The sequence below is a fragment of the Geotrypetes seraphini genome, chromosome 15, assembly GCF_902459505.1.
Source record: "Geotrypetes seraphini chromosome 15, aGeoSer1.1, whole genome shotgun sequence".
Lineage (NCBI taxonomy): Eukaryota > Metazoa > Chordata > Amphibia > Gymnophiona > Dermophiidae > Geotrypetes > Geotrypetes seraphini.
In genome coordinates, this window is record NC_047098.1 from 60,201,362 (window position 1) to 60,218,865 (window position 17,504).

At 42.2% G+C, this 17,504-nt stretch overlaps 1 protein-coding gene across 1 annotated transcript in view; it reads right to left on the bottom strand.

Annotated features, from left to right (window-relative positions):
* The window catches only part of LOC117348989 (S-adenosyl-L-methionine-dependent tRNA 4-demethylwyosine synthase TYW1-like), a 170,984-nt gene that overhangs the window by 97,999 nt on the left and 55,481 nt on the right, over positions 1–17,504 (bottom strand). The window contains exon 9 of the mRNA XM_033921785.1: positions 10,717–10,769. Coding sequence (XP_033777676.1) covers positions 10,717–10,769 — 53 coding nt within the window. The remainder of the gene's footprint in view (positions 1–10,716; positions 10,770–17,504) is intronic.

A 17,504-nucleotide genomic window follows, 5' to 3' on the forward strand; every position in this document is an offset into this window, starting at 1 on the left:
TTCCAGAGGGAGTGATAGGACAGGGTACGGTATTGGAGTTCAAGAAGAGATTGGACAATTTTCTGAAGGAAAAGGGGATAGAAGGGTATAGATAGAGGGTTACTATACAGGTCCTGGACCTGATGGGCCGCTGCGTGAGTGGACTGCTGGGCATGATGGACCTCTGATCTGACCCAGCAGAAGCACGGCTTATGTTCCTAAGTCAAAATTTAGAAAAAAATGAATGATTAACTTTTGATGCCGAGTTTGTGAACATATTAAATTTTACGCGAGAACATAAAGAGTTGCCCTGCTGGGTCATATGAAGGATCTAGCCACTGAGAACTAGGCTTTGGCGGGATATCAAATTTTAATAAACATAAACAGAATCTGTCTAACCCAATATCCTGTTTCCAGCAGTGGCTACTTTAGGTTACAATTATATGGCTGAATCCCAAAATGTGGCAAACACTCCATTCTACTTAAGCAGTGGCTTTCCCCAGACCAACCTTTATAATGCTTTATGGAGTTTTCCTCCAGGAATTTGTCTAAACCTTTTTTAAACCCAGCTACAATAACTGCTTTTACAATATTTTCTCTTATTTGTTTTAAATGTGCCGCTGTGTAACTTTATGGAGCATCCACTATTCTTTGTACTTTCTGAAAAAGTAAACAATCAATTCATGTTTACAAGTTTCAAGTTTATTAGGATTTTATATACCGTCTTATCAAGGTTATCTAAGCGGTTTTACAATCAGGTACTCAAGTGTTTTCCCTATCTGTCCCGGTGGGCTCACAATCTATCTAATGTACCTGGGCGATGGGGGGATTAAGTGACTTGCCCAGGGTCACAAGGAGCAGCGCGGGGTTTGAACCCACAACCCCAGAGTGCTGAGGCTGTAGCTTTAACCCCTGCGCCACACACTCCTTACCTTTTCCACTCCATTCAAGATTTTAAGATTTCAATAATATCTCCCCCCCCCTCTGGTTCATAGACAACGGCGCTAAAGACAAAAGCGCGTGCCGACAATTGAGCGCAGCGCGGAGGTGCGCGCCACACAAAATTACAGTTTTTAGGGGCTCCGATGGGGGTTTTTGTTGGGGAACCCCCCAGTTTACTTAATAGACATCGCGCCGGGGTTATGGGGGGTTTGGGGGGTTGTAACCCTCCACATTTTACTGTAAACTGAACTTTTTCCCTAAAAACAGGGAAAAAGTTAAGTTTTCAGTAAAATGTGGGGGGTTACAACCCCCCACACCCCCCACAACGCCCCCACAATGCGGCGCCCTAAAAACAGTAATTTAGAGCGGCGCGCGCCTCCGCGCTGCGCTCAATTGTCTGGGCGCGCCTTTGTCCCGGCGCTTTTGACCTGACACCCCCCCCCCTCTTTTCCAAGCTGAAGATCTTTCTTCATATGAGAATCCTTTCATCTCCTTAATCATTTTGTCACCCTGCTCTGTATCTTTTCAAGTTCCACTTTCTTTTTTTTGAGATGCAGCAACCAGAATTGCATATAATACTCAAGGTATAGTCTCACCATGGAGCGATACAAAGGCTTTATGATATCCTTTGATTCATTTTCCATTACTTTTCTAATCATTCCTAACATTCTGTTTGCTTTTTTGGGTCACTGCTGCACATTGAGCAGAAGATTTTAACATATTGTTTATGATGATCCCTAAAACGTTTTCCTCAGTGGTACAGTTTAATAATAATAATAATTTTATTCTTTTATACCGCCAAAGCCATGAAAGTTTGAGGCGGTTTACAACAAGAAGTGCTGGACAATCAGTGAAGAGTTTACACTACATTGTTATCAAATATAAGGCATGAAGATTCAAGGCAGTTTACAATGAAAGGAGCTGGACAAACAGCGAAATGGTCACAATATAAAGTCATCGAATACAAGCTTGCAGAAAGGAAGAAGAGGAAAGTTTATGAAAATGTGGAACCTGCCATCATGTACCTATAATTTGGTTGTTCTTCTCAGTGTGCATCACTTTGCACTTGTCCACATTAAATTTCATCTGGCATTTGGATTTCCAGTCTTCCAGCTTTCCAAGGTCTTCTTGAATGCGCAGTGACAGCGAAAAGGGCGAACAGAATGCTAGGAATGATTAAGAAGGGGATCACGAACAGATCGGAGAAGGTTATCATGCCGCTGTACCGGGCCATGGTACGCCCTCACCTGGAGTACTGCGTCCAGCACTGGTCGCTGTACATGAAGGACACAGTACTACTCGAAAGGGTCCAGAGAAGAGCAACTAAAATGGTAAAGGGGCTGGAGGAGTTGCCGTATAGTGAGAGATTAGAGAAACTGGGCCTCTTCTCCCTTGAAAAGAGGAGACTGAGAGGGGACATGATCGAAACAATCAAGATAATGAAGGGAATAGACTTAGTAGATAAAGACAGGTTGTTCACCCTCTCCAAGGTAGAGAGAACGAGAGGGCACTCTCTAAAGTTAAAAGGGGATAGATTCCGTACAAACTTAAGGAAGTTCTTCACCCAGAGAATGGTGGAAAACTGAAATGCTCTTCCAGAGGCTGTTATAGGGGAAAACACCCTCCAGGGATTCAAGACAACGTTAGACAAGTTCCTGCTGAACTGGAACATACGCAGGTAAGGCTAGTCTCAGTTATGGCACTGGTCTTGGACCTTAAGGCCGCCGCGTGAGCTGACTGCTGGGCATGATGGACCACTGGTCTGACCCAGCAGCGGCAAATCTTATGTTCTTATGTTCAGCTTCTTTGGACTTGAAACAGCCCTAACTGAAAAATTAGTGATTACTTATGGCATGAACCCTGACAAACGACTATCATGTAGCCAGATTTCTAAACTCGGTTTATATTCGGATCAACCTTTTTTCCACCTCTGTTTATATTCGATCAGCTTATATTCGAGTATAAATAGGTAATTAATTAATCATTCCCATTTCCAGATCATTTATAAATATATTACAAAGCACTGATACCAGTCTATATCCTTCTGGCATTCCATTATTCACTTTCTCCTTTGAAAGAATTGGCCATTTAATCCTACTCCAGTCGCTCCTGCTCAATCTCAATGTGGCCACTAGACCACCAGAGTTTCAGAGGTACACCTGGGGTGGACAGCCCAGGATGTTCTGCTGGTAAGAAGCTTACGGGGATGGGAGGGGTGCATGCATGCATGTGTGTGTGTGTTGGAAAAGGAAATGTATGCAAACTGAACTGACAATATTTAGCTAGTCCTTTGGGATTCTAATAGCATGTAAAACCTGCAGACCCTAAGGAACAATTTCTTTAGGTCATGGGACAGCCTCTTGGTGAAGATGGTGAGGACAAAATGTATCTGACTCAAACAGGGCACTGATTTTTGACCTAAGGGCCGCCAAGTGAGCGGACTGCTGGGCACGATGGACCACTGGTTTGACCCAGCAGCGGCAAATCTTATGTTCAAAATGTATTGGGACAAAAGCAGTATGTCTCTAGGGCTCCTTTTACAAAGCCTTAAGGCGCGGAATAACATGCGCTAAATTGCCACGCACGCTAGCTGCTACCGCCTCCTTTTGAGCAGGCAGTAGATTTTGGCTAGCGTGCACTAAAACGCTTAAGCCCATAGTATATCCTAAAATCTGCCTGGCCTGTGAACAGATGATGCCAATACTGAAAAAAATGGACAAATTCAATTACCACACATTAGAAATATCTATTATCTGCTAAAGATATGACCCAAACGTAGGCACTGCCACAGGTAAACTCATTGAACTACAATATTTACCAAATTAGCACTGGCTTTTACAAAGCCACGGTAGAGGTTTCTACAGTGAGCTGGTGAGCTAAATGCTTCGACACTCATAGGAATTCTGCTCATCATTAAACTAAAAAAAAAATGATGGTTCATTTAACAACTAATGAAAAAAAATCACATGGCAGACTTATGTTTTGGCACACCTACAGCCTCATAAATACTGGAGCCATCAGCAACAAAAGATTTATAAACTAAGACAAATGCTTTCTAGATAGGCTCATGAATTTTAATAGCCAACATAGTTTTTAAAAACTATTAAAATGCAGCGTGGGACTAAGTAAATATTTTGTTTATTACAAATTTAACTTTACAAGATGACAATTCAGAATGAAAAACAAGCAACAGCAGCTGCCTAGATTAGTCCCAAAGCTATACTTTAATACAAGGAAATGTTTGTTTCCTTGTAACATATGCATCAAGGATGCTCGCAAATTGTATTTAAATAGATGTTGAGGTCTGTGAGTATTCCTTCCCAATACACAAATGAAAGCGCTGCAATGCACAGAAGGAAATGCAGCCCGTAACACTATCGGGCACTATAGGTTTTCAGGAGATTTCTTGTCAAATTTTCATATTAATCTGCAACTTTTGTCTTCTTTTGCAAGTGGAAACCTATGCAACTTTTAGGCCTGACAGTAAGAAACAGATGTGTGCATGTCCAAGCAAAACTGAAAGTGAAAGCACACATCGGCGCTTGTTTATTGTGCTTAAATATGAGCCTTTCAAAAATTTTAAGCACAAACAATTTTTGAAAGGCTTTAAATGATCTTCTTGCAGTTTGCCTGATCATCTCTTTAAATACAGTGGTACCTCGGAATCCGAACGTCCCAGAACTCTAACGTTTTGGAATCTGAACTTTTTTTGTAGTAAATATTGCCCCAGAATCCGAACTCTGCTTTGGAATCCGAACACCCTGCACATTGTATGTGTGTGTTTCTGCCCCAGAATCTGAATGCTGCTTTGGAATATTTGTTAATATTTTACCTTAAAATCCAGTGTACTGTACTTTGAATCTTTGGGAAACGGTTGCTCCGGGTTTTACTTCCATTGAAAGCAATGGAAGTAAGGAGAACAGATTGAGACATCTTGTTGCTTTCAATGGAAGTAAAACCCGGATGTCTCAATCCGCCCCCTTTTTTCTGGAGCCATATGGTCACACTATCCTTGACTGACGTCCAATTTAGCCAATGAGAGCAGGAAATCACTCATAACACAGTGCCCCTGAAGATTTTTTTTTTTTTAAAGAAAAGAAAATGAGAGGGGGACTTCTTGTCCGTGTTGCGGCTAATAAGCTTGAGGGTTGTCATTCTTTAGCAGGGAGTCTGCAGGCGGGATCAAGGCTGCTGAGCAGCTCGGAGAGAGCAGGCCTTTTAAAGTGAGTCCGCAACAGCCTGTTGTATCTGGTTCAGTCCCGCTCCGCGCAATTAATGACAACCTCCCTGATCAGTTCATCGAAACACTGGGAGTAAAGCACCCTGCGCACAGAACATACGTATCCCCGTCTCTCGAGTCTGCCTTTGCTGCAGTTTGATATCCAGCTGCTCCTGTAAATGCACCGCATCCATACGTATGCTTGGTGTGCTGGAAACCTGCTGGCTCCAGAGCTGATTCCCTTCAACCCATTCCCTAGGAGGCCTGAAGAAATTGTAAATGTAATCCTGCCCCCTGTGCGCAGGGAGCTTTACTCCCAGTGCTTTGATGAGCTGATCCGGAGCAAGGTTGGCCAGGTTGTAGGTGATGAAAAGCCGATTCATATATCTGCAGTTTCCTTGAGGTAAAAAGTAGTGATCTCCTGCAGTCCAGGGTATGGAGACATTGTTCCACTGGTGAGGTATGTGGAGGCGGAAAGGATGGTAAAACTATGCTCTGCTTGAGGTAGAAATTGGAAACTAACTTAGGTAGGAAATTTTTTTTTTTTTTTTGGGGGGAGGCCTAGCTGAACACAATTAGAGAAGAACTATGTGTATGGATAGTAGGTTACCAGTGCTTGGAGTTCACTGACTTGTTTTGTGATGGCTGTGAGAAAAGTCATCTTCCATGTGAGGTACGCAAGAGAGGTGGTGCTCAGAGGTTCAAAGGGGGCATCCATGAGTTAGTTCAAGACGATGTTTAAATCCAATGTTGGTGGCGGGTCACAAAGGGGAGGTCAGAGATTAGCGAGGCCTCTCAGGAAGCGTGCCACCAAGGGTTGTTGAGAGATTGGTTTCCCATCCACTGGATCATGATAGACAGAAATCATCAATAAATGAAGATGCACTGAGTTAGTCTTGAGACCTGAATCCACTAAGTGGAGGAGGTAAGTTAGTATGTGTGGAATTGAACACTTGAGGGCGTTCTGATGTTAGATAGATACCCAATGAGAAAAACATGTCCACCTCGATTGATAAGATTTTCTGGTAGAGGGTCATCTGGTGGCTAGGAGGATAGTTCTTACTGATTGGGAGACTGGGATGGAAGCGAGAATACTCCTTTCAATTTCCACGCAGTTAGTCTGAGGCTGGGTAAATTGGGTTAGGAGGATTCTGCTCCGTTAGGAGGATTGGGTGGGTCCCGAGAGGGACTGCTGGAATTTGAAGAAAGTAGGTTATCAAAAAACTAGGAGTGGATTTGAGGGCAGATAGCTGGCTGCTAGAAAGCTGATTGCAATTTCTCAGATATTGCCTTTCATAATTTAAAAAAAAGGGTTAAGAATGTCCCTTTCAATAGACCCAACCTTCAGCAAACTCTCATCTGGGATAATACTGCTGAAAGAAAAACTGGCAACGATAGGTTCTGTGGTAACCTGGTGGAGGAAGGAGGTCTGCGATACTTTTGAGACTGTTCTGGAGGATGAGCAGAGCATTCACTGATTGCTCTGAAATACTTATTGAGCTGTGATAACTGTGTCTTTGACCTTCTTGCCAAACAGGTCATCTCCAAAGCAGGGAGCCTCAGCAAGAGGTTCATAGAGGTCATCCCTGAAATCACAGGCTTTAAGCCATGACATGCAACTAGTCATGAAGGAAGGTGCTGTTCTCAATATCATACCATAAGCATCTCGATAGGAAATGGGTATATTTGCAGAATCAGTAGTGAAAGCATAGCAGCAGGCTGAAAACTAAGAAAGCCAGAGATAAAAATCTTTCTCCAATTGATGGGACCTTTTTGTGATCTTGGGCAAACCATTTAACTTCCAGTTGTTTGGAGTACAAAACTTTAGGCAAGAAAATGTATTTATTTATTTTAGTATTTATATACCTAAGTGCACATAGGTTAAGTGCACGCTTCGGTTATCCGCCGCCTACCACCATGGTCCCATTTTTTTACATCAAAGTCAATGGACGTAAACTCCGGATAATTGTAATTCTGATAAGCACACAATCTGCTTATGCACACTGATGTTATAAGTCCCACCTCTATGCGTTCACGTTACGTTAAATCCGGATAAAAGCAATCACGTTCTCACGTTGATAAGCCACATGTTTCAGATCAGCAGTCTAGGCCTGGCCAGGTGTTCGAACTTTCGAAACTGCAGAATGGCATCTCATGGAGAAAAATCTTTGTCTTTGACTGGTCAAAAGTCATTGTCTTTGGCTGAATGTGTCCACCACACTGGATAAAAGTCATTATCTTTGGCTGAACGTGTCAATGTCTTAAAGAGACTTGACCAACAGGAGAGTCAGGTCTCTATTGCAAAACATTACAGAGTTCATCCTAGCCAGATTTCTCGGATTCACAAAAAAAAGCAAGACATATTGAAGACTGGCAAAACAGCAGCAACCCTAGCAGGAAATGGAAAAGAATTGGGAAGGATGGAGACATTGAACAGGCATTGCTGTAATGGTTTGCTGAAGCTAGAAGTTGTCAACGGCCAATCAGTGAGCTTCTGCTGATGGAGAAACAACACAGCTCTACGAAGAACTGGGCGTAGAAGACTTCAAAGCAACAAACGGATGGCTAGAGAGGTGGAAAGTTCGTAACGGCTAAAAAATTTAAGAAGCAGCATGGTGAAAACCATGATGAGTTTGGTGCAGAAAGATGGGTCATGGAAGTGTTGCCATCAGTCATTGGTGGATATGAGCCATGCAACGTTTTCAACACCGATGAGATGGGCCTGTACTGATGTGCCATCCCTGATGGGCCTGTACTGATGTGACATCCCTGCTGGAACATTGGCTTTCAAAAGCAGCGAAACTGTTGGCTTCAAGGTGCCAAAGGAACGATTGACATTGCTGCTCAGTTGCAATATGGAAGGTAGTGAAAAGCTTGAGCCACTGATGATTGGGAAGAATCGAAATCCTCGGTGCTTCAAAAACATTATGAAAGCAACAAAAATGCATGGATGATGGTGACACTGTGGATTGAATGGTTGCAGAAGCTTGACAATCTGATGAGAAGGCATAGAGACACATTGTAATGCTGTGTGATAACTGTGCAGCACACAGCAATGACATTCAAATAACCAACATCAAACTTGTGTTTCTGCCACCAAACACGACCTCTTTGATCCAACCGGTGGACCAGAGGATAATCGCCAACTTTAAACATTATTACAGGTCGCTCGTCCTAAGATATGTGATGGCAGTGATTGATGCAAACACGGAATCCGGTCCCCGAGCTGCTGAGCTCATGAGAAAAATGATGATGCTTGACTCTCTTCACATAGTACGGGAGGTGTAGAGTCGAGTCTCATCATCAATGATGTCAAATTGCTATCAATGGGCAAGCTTCATTCACACATTTGATGAGACAACTGAAGCTGACACTTCATCCACTGAACTCCCAGTTGGACTCTCGCCACAAGTTTGAGATGTATGTCACTGTTGACAACGATGTGCCCACATCATCTGACAGCATTAATTTCGATATCTGTACAGTCATAAAGGACACTGCAGACAACCAAGAGTCTGATATTGACGGGGATACTGCTGCAGTCACCACGACTAATGAAACACTTGCAAAGATTGTTTCCTTCTCAAGCGCACTGAAGTCCCTACCCAAGCTGCGTTGTTATCTGAAGATAAATGGATGTCACAATTATGGCCAGTTTTACAGAATCAGTAGTCAGATACACAGCCTGAATCGTGCAATCTGCGTGCAGAAAACAATGACTAATTATTTCAGTAGAATGTTGGTTTAAAAAAAGATTGTATTGCATTAGATGGAACAGTGCTGATTCTAAAACTGAGCCGGGGAGGGTGGGAGCCATGCCTTGAGCATGCGCAGATGCTCAAGACCCTGCAGCAGCCCAGCACAGAACATCAGCAGCAGGCTCTTTCAGCACCAGCACACGTATGTCTGTGGGTTGGTACATGCCGATGTCCGCTGGAGGTATGGGTTTGGGGGTGGGCCACAGGGGAGAGAAGCCGGTTCCCGGGGTGGGGTGGGAGTGAGCAGCGCCAGTGGCCTCAGGGGGGTCTGTTTTTGGGATGTGGAACAAATCATCCGAGTTTCCCTTACTTCCTATGGGGAAACTTGCTTTGATATACGAGCACTTTGGTTTATGAGCATGCTTCTGGAACAAATTATGCTCGCAAACCAAGGTACCACTGTATATGTTTGAATTATGATTTTATTACGTGTTTTGTTTTGTGAGGCATTTTATTCAATGCTTCATTTTTATGTATGACTATTTATTTATTTATTTAAGTGTCCCCTGAAGAAGGTATTTGCTTATATGCCGAAACTGGGTTCCTAGTCGGGAGGTTGTTCCAACAGGACGCCGCTTCAAAGGACTGTTGTATTGAGTTAGCTTCCAGCTCATGTTTGTCGAGATATCTTTAGAAACTTTATTTGTGACCATTTGTATTATCACTTATTGTTGAAATAAATCACCAGGTTGTATTGACATCTTACTTGCCTTCCTCTGCTGCTTTTGTTCTGTGTGTGGAACAGAGGTATTCTGTTAGTACGAATTTTCTATGTAGCACTCAGTGTTCCTGATAGTAGAGGGGAGATGAGTTTTGTTGATCCTTGTTCTGTATTTATGATTTATAAAATGACAGTTGTACAGAATATTGTTTCTTTTTACAATTTTAATAAAATGATTTAAATATAAAATCATAACTATGAGACTTGTGCAGATGGGATTAAACTGAGCTTACAGGGACGGGGGACAAATGTCCCTGTGTCCTTTACTTTTGAAGAAATTTAAACATTTACACTGGATTTTACTAAACGGTGGTAGAGGTTTCTACCACAAGCTGGCAAGTTAAATGCTCCAACGCTCATAGAATTCCTTTGAGCATCTGAGCATTTACCTTGTCAGCCTGCGGTAGAAACCTCTACTTCCATTTAGAAAAAGGAGCCCTTAAATATTGCTATTTTGATCATTTTCCACACTGAAAAAAATCTCTACAGAACCAGTGACATATGATACATTTACCACTATGTCTTCAGATTCATCTCATGTGACACTTTTTCAGCACATAAGACAGCTAGAAAAAGAATATATTTACATATATCCCTGAATAGGTTTCACATTTTCAATACTTACAGAAGAGGCCTAGAAGGTTTTATAGTGATCCCATAAAAAGCCCAAGAATGCCCAAACACTCCATGTTACATCAATTGAGATCTAGTATTTCTGAGTGTAACTGAAGCGCATCACACCTCAAAGAAGGTCACTAATACATATTCAGATCTAAGTGGCTTTATCCTATGCCTACTAGATCTTATGTTTGATATTAATTATGTCCAGAGTGTTAGACCTCAAGATTATATCTGCCATCCGGCTATGGTACTTATTCAAGGTCCATTTAAAAGCCCTCCTCTTTGAGAGTGCTTTTGACTTCTAACTCCTCTCACCTTGGGTTCTGTATCCCCTACCTTCTATGTCATGTCTGTCTGTCCAAGCTCTTCCGAGCAAGGATCTTCTATAAATGTCAAAATGTACGGCGCTGCTATATAAGTGATAAGTAGTATGACAAATTTAAAAAAAAAAAAAAAAAAAAAAACAGAGAGCTTACCTTAGTCCATCTACAAAGTTTTACACCAGAATGGCTTCCAATCAGTCTGTAGCCTGAAAATTGGAAAGGTGGTGGGAAAAGAATGTCAGCTGATTGATAGGCACCTTCTACCCAGCAATAACTAGCAGACAAGATCAATCTATTATTCTGACATTTTTATCTTCCTTTGATCACAGCCCAAAGAGACCTTGGATTTAGACACGATAAGTTCTGGATTGGGTTTTTTGCTTTGTTTTTAATGTTGAGATAACTGTCCAAGAATACAAACATAATGTTCAGACTCAGATTAAGAAGTTTTCTCCTTATGAACATAAAAATTACCATGCTGGATTAGATCAAAGGTCCATCAAACCTGGGACCTTTTATGTCACCCTTAAATGCACAAGGAATGGAAGCTTGGAATTCTTCCTTCCCTATACCATGAGTAATAGACCTCATGACAGAAGTCATCACCATCACTAAATTATTGGTACTCAAAATGATTTTTGGTACTCCAGCTAGCTGAGGTTTCAAGGCATCCCTGATAAATAAGCATTTTATCATTCACAATCGGAGTACATTAGAAAATCACTGCTTGTGTGTAGAAACTTTCTCCACCAAAAAAACCCCCACAAGTCCACTCCTCATTCAAGATAATATCTTGAAAAAAAAAAAATACATATATATATATATATATATATATATTTTTTTTTTTTTTTAATATGTGTTCAAACCCATAATCAAAATACCACAGGGTAGGCAAGGGTTACCACAGGATCATCATAGCTACATCAATGTCTCACACTTTTATAATCTTTTTATCACAATCTCTTATATTTATTTTCTTTTTATATACATGCATGCATACAGTGTACTTATCTTTAAAGTGTGGCTGGTGGTTCTTCCCCTTCACGGCATGCCTTGCCACCTGGACATTAATAAAAAGATTGTAAAAGTGTGACAGGGTATAGGCGATTGGGACGTTGATATGGCTGATGGTCCCATGGTAACCCTTGCCTAACCTGTGGCATTTTGGTTATGGGTCTGAGCACATCATATTTTTAAAAAATATTTTTTTCAAGATATTTTGAATGAAGAGTGGACTTGTGTGGTTTTTTTAATGAATAAGCATGAGAGCATGTGCATGCAAATATATAACATACATATTCCTTCAGATATCCTGAAAACCCAACTGGCCATGGGAAGCCCCAAAGAACAGGGTACCCCTCCATGGGCTAGGGAAGGAATAACCAGGAGGTTTTGAGGAGAGAATGCAGGATACAAGCAGTCACATAGGGAAGAGTAAGGAATAGAGGTATTAAGGAACACCCAGATAACAAATCTGAATCGCAATCTGAATCTGAAAAGAAGTAGGGCACGCAGTGGAGTAGTAAAGGGGGGGGGGGGGTGTCCTGACCCAGGCACCATCTTGGTGGGGGCTTATCTTGGAAGGATCAAGTTTGAGGCTATGTACAAACAACCAATCAGCTACCGTTTCCAGCTTGAAAGAAACTGTCAGTATAAAATCAGAAGAGAATGGATCTAAAAGAGCCAGAAGTTGGATGTCAAAGTAGGTACGAGACAACATTAGTTTCTCATGTTAACATTTTGAGCAATATAGTACGAATGATAAACAATAATCCAGTTCACACTTCAAATGGCTGAAATCCTTTCCTTCTCCCAACACAAAAATTAATTGAATTCCTATTATAAGCAGCCTGAGATGGTGGGCTCAATGACAATATTTTGTGTTGCCATGCCGAGGTCCTAGGTTCAAGCCTGACATTGCGTCTTCCATTCCACGAACCAGCTCCAAGGTAACATCTAGGATTTTGGCTCAGGCTCTATAACTGCAGGCATTTACAAGGAGCCCTGGTGAACAGTTCACTCCTGATAAAAAAAGAACTGTGACTACAATGACTAGACTAGGTATGTGGAAAGCGATAGTAGCGAATGAAGGCTCATGGTGGCCAATCCCAGCTCTGGATTCAATTGAGCTGGAGGACCGAAGGAGCAGAAAAACACAACAAAATATCCAGCCTAGGACCTTTTTAGAGGTCCACCATATCTTTTGTTTTTATAGGGAAGTAATTATTGGCCTAAGTCTCACTCTCTGTACTACTTTGTTATTCTAATATTGTGAATCTTGAACAATTTGGGCCCAACATTGAGCTGGCAGTAATCAGCCACTGGCTATGTTTCCAGATATTGAAGGCTAGGTCATGTCTTGCGACCCGATAAACCCTAGCCAATTAAATGCGATATGAATCGCATAAAAGAGAGAACTGTTTTATGCGGTCCTATTCATGCAGCTATCCTAGCCAGTTAAGTGCTGTATATTGGCACTTAATTAGCTAAGTACAGACTTCACCCCCAGAACACCCCCCCAAGTATGTACTTAAGTGTCACTGAATATGCCTAGATAGCCCCAGGCAAGTGATTTCAATGGCCGGGAGCCATTTCTGGCCATTTAAGTCACTTTTGAATAATCAACCCCTTTGTTTTTATCTACCTTTCTCATACATAGAGCATTGTACATGAAGAAACAGCTCCCTAGAACAGGGGTCCCCAACTAGAGGGCCGCAGCCATCTGACAGCCAGGCCGCGAGAGATCCCCTTGCGCAACATCTTTCCATCTCTCCTTCCCATCCCGCAGAGCCGAACCCCCACCGATACGTCCACCGTGAGGCCAACATCCCTCTCCTCTACCGGTCCCTGGAAAAATTTGCTTCTGTAAAAGTAGTCCTTGGTGTCAAAAAGATTGGGGACTACTGCCCTAAAAAACATTCTGCCTATGCAAACATTTGCACCTTAAACTGATAGTGCTCCCCCTCAAATAAAAAATCCATAGCGTATAAATGCAGATACAATTTCACAAGTTGAAATGACAAGTGTAGTTCTCTTTCCTTGAAGCTAAATCAAGTGAATCATCACTATGACTAGGATATGACAGACTGAACCCCCTGTGAATTTAATCAATGCACCTGCTGAGTTCATCATACAATATTCCAGAGGCATTCCTGCTGACTTCCTCTTGTCCCCATCTGAAAAGCCACAGCAAGCCATAGAGGGGTTCTTGGTCCAGAATCTCACCAGCAGTTGTAGAAAGCTAGTCAAGCACAGTCAGGATGAGGGCTATCCATTTACTGGCAGAATAAAATTTACCTCTAAGCGATTTACTCACACATGTATACAAAATTAAAAATTACCACTGATCTCTGCTATAATCCACTTACAGCTAAATAAGCTGCATGAACTATGCACACATCAACAATTAAGAGAAGGTGTTTTAGCAAAATTACATATGAATGTGATTAGTACCTTTTACAAGGCGTAAGGGGACAGACTTAAAGATCGCAATATGTATACTTTAGAGCCGTGATCTTCAACCTTTTTACACCTATGGACCAGCGGAAATAAAATAATTATTTTGTGGACCGGTACCAGTCTGTGGACCGGCGGTTGAAGAACACTGGGCTAAGTCGTGGGCCAGTCCCCGCCTATCTCCGCCCAATCTCCATCCCAAACCCAGTCCCCATAATAGTACTAATTGTAACACTATTTTTTTAAAATTCATTTTTCATATACACACACACACAATATAATCTTATTAACAACACATAATGGTTAACCACAAAATTAAAATACACAAAGCATACTGTATGCTTCTCAATATTTATTCCCACCAGAACACAGATAACCCCTATGCAAATACAGGACCAAAAACTAAAAGTACTAATATATACAAACGAAACCCTAAGATTCAAGACTCTGTATGCTGTACAACCCCAGAGAAACAAATGCATTTCTTCCTGAACAGTGCAAAATACAGACAGCAGATGTAAATCAATCACTAAATTCAAAACTAAAATCATTTCCCCTACCTTTGTCTCCCTCCCTCCCACCTGGCTGTTTTATGCCACCCCCGGTGTTATCTTCGGCCTGCTTCCTCTTCCTCACAAGGTCGCGCATCTGGATGCCTTCCCTCTGACATTGCGACGTCAGAGAGAAGGCTTCTGGTTTGGGAGCGGGACGCACGTAGGAGCTACTGCCCACGGCTTTGTGCACTACAGCAATGAGGAAGAGGGAGCCAGCCTGAAGATAATGCCGAATCGATCGCACCGCAGACCAGCGCTTGAAGAACACTATCTCGGGCTCGATGTACGTGCCGGCCCTGTGGACCAGCAGGAAATTTCTGCAGACCGGCATCGGTTGGCGGACCGGCGGTTGAAGAACACTGCTTTAGAGCAGTGTCCCGCAAACTTTTCCAGCAGCACACTAAACCCCAGTGCCCAGCCGGAAGGCACCAGGAAGTGCGCAGATGTTGAGGAAATGACGTCACATCGACATCCACGCACGCGCAGAGGCCCATCTGGCTGCGACTCTGAACCTGTCACTTCAGTGCGGGATCCTGGAGGAGGGGAAGTAAGGGGAGAGGCGGAGAGATGCCAGCAAGGAGGAGAGTCGTTGGTGCCAGCTGACTGCATACAAGAGGTGGGATCTCTTAGGGAGAGGAGGAGATAGTGGATATAGTGAATTGGCAGACTGGATGGGCCATTTGGCCTTTATCTGCCATCATGTTTCTATGTTTCACTCATAAGAACATAAGAATTGCCACTGCTGGGTCAGACCAGTGGTCCATCATGCCCTGCTTGGCATTGGGTATTCCGACTATACTTATGAGGCTGGCTAACAAGTACCACCAGGGATTGATATGTCAGCTGCAGACTGAAGTCTGCCACTTTTCTCCGTAGGCAGAGCTAAACGGGAAAGCTCAGAGCACTGAAACACAGAGAAAACTCTGAATAAAATAATAAGACAGAGAGAGCAGAACAAAAACACTTCTTCCGGCTCGCGTACAGAAGGGAAATACTGCAGGTGGCAGCAGAGTTCCCTGTGAAGTAGAGGAGAGTCAGAGAAAAAAATCTAGAGTGGATCCCCTTCTGCAGATGGCTCGTGGCCATTGGGAAAGAACCCGCATGTCTAGAATGACTCATCTATTGTAATGGAAAAAGCAACATTAACATTCTCTTCGAACCTTAGGAAAATTTTCCAATTGTTTGGGATCAAACAACTGAAATTGTTTACCCTAAAAAAAACACAATGAAACATAAACAAGGAAATCTTAGCACAAAGTTAGCTTCTAAGGTTTGAACCCTGGATCTAAGGACCAGAAAAGTCTTACGCCTCATCTGAGGGTGTCTACCTAAATCTGGAAAAACCCTTATTTTTGGCCCCATATTTTTTAGGTTATTAGGGGATTATGAGGGGCATGTGTGGCACAGTGGTTAGAGATACAGCCTGAGTACCCTGAAGTTGTAGGTTCAAATCCCACACGGCTCCTTATGACCCTGGGCAAGTCACTTAGTCCCCCCATTGCCCCAGGTACATTAGATTGTGAGCCCATCTGTATATAAACGACTAGCGTTATAAGTGATATAGAAATGCTGAAATAAATAAAAATAAAATTATTGAAGTGTATGTATTTCTTGTTTTCATTATTTATAAAAGAATATCCTCAGTAACTGTGTTACAATAACCAATATAGATATACGCCCATAAGCACCGTCTGTTACTATGATTTTGCTATTATGCCTCAGATTTTCATTTTAGTTTATCACTATTATGACTTGCACGGTTTCTGCCCACGTATATTTCAATTAAAATGGGTCACTGAAAAAGAACTCTTCCTGGATGTCTTTAGAAAAATTGCAGCAATTTTCTTCCGTGAAAAAGGAAGTCTACATCCTGAAGGGAAGGGGGGAAAAAAAAATAAAAGAGGAACGCAGACAACTGTGAAAATGAGCAATTGCTGCAGCACTTAAGAGAGACACTGCTGGAAGGTTAACAGGGAAGAAGAATCCCTTTCTTTCAAAATCAAGAGCATCCATTATCTGTCTCTCAGGCTAATTATGCCCTTAGGGATGATCCTGGAAAGAAAATTAAGTTAAATCCATAGCAACCAATTATTGTTAAATAAATGAAATTATCTGTTTTAAAACCATTATGCTAATGCATTTCTGCTTATAAAAAAAAAAAAAAAGATAAAAATTACATTGATGTGATGATCCTATAATGTAGAAAAGTTTAACAAACCGCTCTTTGGAAGCAATAACTGCTATTTTTATTCATTTATAAATCAGTGCCGCACGGTTATACCAATGGAGGAGTAGATAAGAACATAAGAATTGCCACTGCTGGGTCAGACCAGTGGTCCAGTGTGCCCGGCAGTCCGCTCACACGGCAGCCCTTAGGTCAAAGACAAGTGCCCTAACTGAGACTAGCCTTACGAATGTGAACCGCCTAGAAGTCTTTCGACTATGGCGGTATAGAAGAATAAAGTTAGTACATTCTGGTTGTCTAACTTTGTCTTGAATCCCTGGAGGGTGTTTTCCCCTATAGCAGCCTCTGGAAGGGGGTTCCAGTTTTCTACCACTCTCTGGGTGAAGAAGAACTTCCTTACATTCGTACGGAATCTATCCCCTTTCAACTTTAGAGAGTGCCCTCTCGTTCTCTCTACCTTGGAGAGGGTGAACAACCTGTCCTTATCTACTAAGTCTATTCCCTTCATTAACTTGAATGTTTCGATCATGTCCCCTCTCAGTCTCCTCTTTTCAAAGGAGAAGAGGCCCAGTTTCTCTAATCTCTCACTGAACGTGCATAAGATGACCACTGTCCATGTGCTTCCCAAGGGTTCAACAGCCACAGGCTGAAAACTCAAGATTTTTGAAAGAACACAATGGGTTAGTTGTGTGCTTAAACTGGAGGGCTATAAAGGACATGGAAAGGGACCCAAGTGAAAGGACAAT